Raw genomic sequence first — 5,000 nt, 5'->3', positions numbered from 1 at the left:
TTTTTCCTACCGTCGGCTCCCGCCGCCGCCGCGCAAGCCGAAGCGCACGCCRGCGCCTTCCGACGGGCCGCTCCGAACGCGGAATATTCAGGGAATTCCCGCTTTTTTGCTAGGAAAATAGGGGGAAACGGGGGGGGGGGGAAGCAAAGCTCTCACCCGTCGCTTCGATGTACTCGATGCACCTCTCGATGAAGACGGGAATGGGCTTCTCCGGAGTCACCACGGTGGCCAGCGGCACCCCGAAATAGCTGCTCTCCCACGTCGCCTTCGCGATGGGCGGCCGAGGTTTCGGCTTGGGTTTCTGCGGGAAGAGACCGCGCCGAGGTTAAGGGCGGAAGGGAAACGCTCGCCGGAGCCCGCGACGCGTTTCCCCGCGGGGAAAAAAACCGCCCGGAGAAGCTGGCGACGGCGGTGGGGGGGGGAAAAAAAGTGCCAATAAACTTAAGTCGCTTCCGAGCGCAGAAGGGATTTTCCCCTCGGCAAGCGGGGAGGATAAAACCTCTCGCTAACGGCACGCCGGCGGCGGAAAACGAACCGAGACGCCCTAAACGCTCAAAAAATCAGCCAGAAAAAAAACCCCGTCCAGCCGCCGCTCCGGTTGTTTCCTCCGGTTGTTCCGACTTTACGCCCGGATCGATCGGAGTGGCGACAGCGGCGAATTTTCCCCTCCCCGGCGGCAAAAGCGAAGGCGGGAACCGTTCGCTCACCTTCGTCGTCCTCCTCAAGCTGCGCAGGATGTTCCTCCTCCTCGGATCCTCGCCGTCGGCCGTTTCGTAGGGAATGACGGCGTTATCGCCTTTGTACCCTTGGGACGTCTGATCTTCCTCCTTTTTCCGGATGGGACCCAACTCGTCGTCGCTGCCGACGCTGAAGCTCGTCCGGTAGCTGGCGAACCTGCCCAGCCGGGCGCACCGCGTCCGATACAAAACCGGCTTGCTCACGGCGGAAACCTTCCGGCCTCGTTCCAGGGAGCTCGTGTCCATCTCGCTGTCGGAGCCGTTGCCGCTGCCGTTGGATTGCGTCTTGTTGATGTTGCGCACGGTGATGATTTTGCCCTGGGTGCTGTCGTGAGGCACCGAGTAGATGTTCTCCTCCTCGTTCCTCGGCTTCACCACGGCGTCCATGGGCTCGGCGTAGTCGGACGGATCGAAGCCGTCGGCCGGCAGCCAGCTGCTGGAGGACACCGATTTCCGTTGGCCGTCTCGGTGCCCTTGCTCCAAGTAGGATAAATCCCCCTTGGTGAGGTCAAAATGCACCGGGGGCTTTGGTTTAACCGGAGGAGGTACTTTGTTGTTCAGCTTGCTTTCAAAAGTGCTCATAACCGAAAGGAAAGAGAGCCCGTCGTTGCCCTCCAGCTCCATGGAGAGCTTCGAGTGGTCTTTGGGCAAGGCGGGCAAGGCCGCGTCCTCCCGGAAGGGGCTGTAGGAAGGCGGTTCGATATCCTCCTCCGAATCCTGGAGGTTGGAGTTGCAGAGCGGCGAGCCGGCCCGAGGCGAGTTGAACACCTCCTCCGCCGTGCTGCAGGCCTCGGCGACGTGGTCGTACATGTGCGCCGCCTCGATGATGGTTTTCTTCTCCGCCACGTCCTTGAAGAAGGAGTGGAAGATGTCGAGCTTGTGCTGCGGCTGCCCGCAGGGTATCGTGGCGAACTTGCCGTCGATCTCCTGGGCGATCTCCTCGCCCTCGGTGAGCTGCTCCCTGCTCAGGTCGTTGTCGAGGATGTCGAGGGAGCCGTCGGTGAGGGCCACGATCTGCACGGGGACGATGTCCTGCACCTCGCCGAGAAAGGCACGTAGCATGGCCAAGGACGCCTTCCGCTTGGCCGAGTAAAACACGATGTAGCCGTGCACCAAGCGGCTCTTCCGGACGCCGAAAGAGGAGTGGTAGGAAAGGATGGAGAGCTCGACGCGYCGTCGGTGCGGCCCCACGGGCAGCTCGAGGAGGACGGAGCCGGCGCCGGCCTGGGCGGGCCGGTAAGCGGGAGACTGCAGGATGGGCACGAGGACGTCGTCGGCGCTCAGGGGGTCTCCGCACATGAGGCACATGACGACGCGCAGGTCGGCGTCGGCCAGCTCCTTGATGCCGGAGGTAGAGCTCACCAGGTTCAGGTTGCGTTTCGAATCCAACAGGCCCTTCAAGACCTGCCCGATCTGCTTCTCRTTGATGTTGCGCCCGTAGCCGATGCCGGCCGACGCCGGGTCCARAAAGACGCACTGCAGCTTGCTGGCGATCTGCTGCCCTTGCTGGATCAAGCTGTGCAAGGTCTCGCCGCCGGCGTCTCCCCTCTTGTTCACGAGGACGAGGGTCAGCGGCAGGTGGGYCAGGTGGTTGTCGCGGCGGCCCACGGTCGACTCGCGGCTCTTCTCGATGCTCTCCACCACGTAGGAGAGCGACTCCTTCGAGTTGTAAAGGCAGAGGCAGCCGTGAGGCTGGAAGGTGGGCGTCTGGAAGGAGTTGACGGGCAGCCGCACGTTGCCCTCGATGGGCCTCAAGGAGAGCTCGTACATCTTGCCCTCTATCACGTACTTGTCGTCGTTGGTGCAGAGAGCCCGGATCTCGTTCGCCAGCTCGCGCGCCAGGCCGTCTTTGCCCAGGATCACCAGGTTGATCCTGTCGACGTTGGGATCGGCGAGCGAGTTCTTCTGGTTGCGCTCGGACGGCCGCAGGAAGCGCGAGCCCATCAGGTGCTCGATTTTCGAGTCCACGCAGAGCGGGCAGCTGGGGCACGTCTCCTTCGTGGGGTGATAGACGAAGTGGATGTGTTTCAAAATAAGGGCGTCCCGCTCCGCCTGCAGCTTCTGCAGAGCTTTAAACCTCTGCTCCTCTCCCAGCACGTCTTGGATGACGCCCATTTTCTCCTTGCTCGGCTTGGCGTCGAGCTCCAGTTCGTAAAACAGCTCCGAGTACTCCAAGAGCAGCTCCTGAAACTCCTCCTTGGCCTTTTCGATGATCTGCTTTTGGTGCTTGCTGTAGATCTCCATATAAACGGATTCCTCCAGCCACATGTAAAACTCCTCGTTCATGATGAAGCTGCGCGCTTCCTCCCAGGGCTTTCCGGGCGTTATGAAGGGCGACGTCTCCAGGTTCTCCTTGAAAGCTCTCCTCATCTCCGCTCTTTTCCTCTCGTTCCTCAGCTTTTCCAGGTGAGCTTCGTAGAGCTGCTCGGCRGGCTGAGTCTCCATCAGGTCGAAAGGAATGCGCTCGTTCTCCATGTTGTCGATGTGGCTCGTGGCGTCCCAGGGCGTCTCTTCGAGGACCACGAACCACTTGGAGAAGTCGGCCTTGGTCTCCAGCAGCTTCTCCGCTTTCCCGCAGCTCAGGCGATCGATCTCGTCCAGGTCCGGGATGAGGGCTTCGAAGGCTTGAGGAAGCATGGCCAGATACATCTTCCGGCGACGCTCTATGTGCTCCTGCTTGAGGCGATGGACGTGCTGCAGGAAGAGCTTCTTGGCTTTCTGCGTCCCTTCCAGGTACACGTAGTCCTGGTACTCCGGCGACGACTGCATCTTGCGGCTCACGTTCGACCACGTCTCGTTGTGGTTCTTGACGATGCGGCTGACCAGCCACTCGTACTTGTCCTTAGCGGCGGCGATCTGTTGGCTCTGCTGCTTCAACGCTTCGAAGTAAGGGATAATTTTAGCCTTCCCCCGGCTCTTATCGATCAGCTGCACTAAGGTGCTGAAGGCCAAGTCGACGTTCACGTTGGACCTGGCGGACGTCTCCACCACCTGGAGGTTCTTTTTGCTCAAGGCGAAGGCGTGGGCGTCCCGAATGTAGCGCTCCACGCCTTCGTCGCACTTGGTCAGCACCACCACGATGGGCTTCTTCGTTTTGGCCAGCTGGTTGTAAAGGTTGGAAACGAATTTGAGCTGGTCGTCAAAGTTCCTGTTCATGCCCCTGCTCACGTCGACGCAGAGCAGAAAGCCGTCGACCAGCAGCTTTCCGTCGGGCATCTGCTTCTGCTCAAAGTCCTGCTCCAGCCCCAGCTGATCAGTGCAAAAGTACATGAGTTTCTCGGCCGAGGCGAGCTTGGTGGCTGCAGCCCGTTTGATGTAGGGCTGCAGGGCCGTGCTGCGATGAGGTTGGAAGGTCTGGTCGTCGATGAACTCCGTCTGCTCCACCACGTGCGTTCTGCACTCCACGCAGTCCTCCAACGAACGGGCCACCTCGCCCCAGTAGAGGAAGTGGTCGTTGTTGACCACCCGGCCTCCAAAGTCACTGGTGCTGAGGACTGAAGTGTGGTCCAAGTGAAACTCGTCGGCGCTGGGTCGCACGAAGCGGTTGCAAAGGCAGGATTTCCCGACGCCGCACTGCCCTTTCTCCTTCTCCGTGCCGGATAATCCCACCACGCTGAGGTTGTAGGTGGGAACGCGGACATCTTGCTTTCTCGCCATCATCATCGTCCGCGCATCCTGTCGCGGGCGACCGCTTCCGAGAGGATTAGAGTCTCCGGGCTCCGACGGGAGCTCGGAGCTCGGCGGCGAGGCGGGAGGCGGGGATCAGCGCGGGCAGGCTGCCGGGGCGCCGGCGGCTGGCGTTCCCATGCCGATTCCCGTCGTCCGGCAGCCTACGTTTCCCCCTAGGAGTAAAAAAAACCAAAAAAACACAGAATTCAGTATTTTAACTCCACGATTACGTCAAAAAAAGAGCCGATTCCGCCAACCGGATCGATCCTTATCCGATAACGGCTCGACGGTACCGCCAAGGGGGGTTTCCGGGCCCGCGGCGGCGCGAGCTCGGGGCCGGCGCCGCGGGGCCGAGCCRCTCGCCTTCGCTTTGATGTCCGGCTAAGGCGGTTTTACCGGTTCTGCGGTGGGATCCGACTAGGCAACGGGGCGGCCCGGGAAGGCGCCGCAGCCGCCGCCGCTTCCGCGATCGCTGAAGGAAAGGAGGGAGGGAAAAGGGGAGGGGAAAATAATGAATAATAAGAAGAAAATGAAGGAAGAGGGGAAAAAAAAAAAACCTACCGTAACATTTGAGCGCGAACCGCGTTTAACCCC

At 60.8% G+C, this 5,000-nt stretch overlaps 1 protein-coding gene across 1 annotated transcript in view; it reads right to left on the bottom strand.

Moving 5' to 3' along the window:
* The window catches only part of ARHGAP35 (Rho GTPase activating protein 35), a gene marked incomplete at its 3' end in the record, with an annotated part of 6,584 nt that extends 1,584 nt beyond the window's left edge, over nt 1-5,000 (bottom strand). Inside the window, exons 1-3 of the mRNA XM_085325213.1 lie at nt 4,968-5,000; nt 708-4,579; nt 157-301 (exon numbers count right to left, since the gene is read on the bottom strand). Coding sequence (XP_085181339.1) covers nt 157-301; nt 708-4,400 — 3,838 coding nt within the window. The remainder of the gene's footprint in view (nt 1-156; nt 302-707; nt 4,580-4,967) is intronic.

This window comes from Rhea americana, unplaced genomic scaffold, assembly GCF_003343005.1.
Source record: "Rhea americana isolate MKP2758 unplaced genomic scaffold, rheAme1 scaffold_968, whole genome shotgun sequence".
Taxonomy (NCBI): Eukaryota; Metazoa; Chordata; class Aves; order Rheiformes; family Rheidae; genus Rhea; species Rhea americana.
This window is presented reverse-complemented; position numbering and strand designations above follow the sequence as displayed.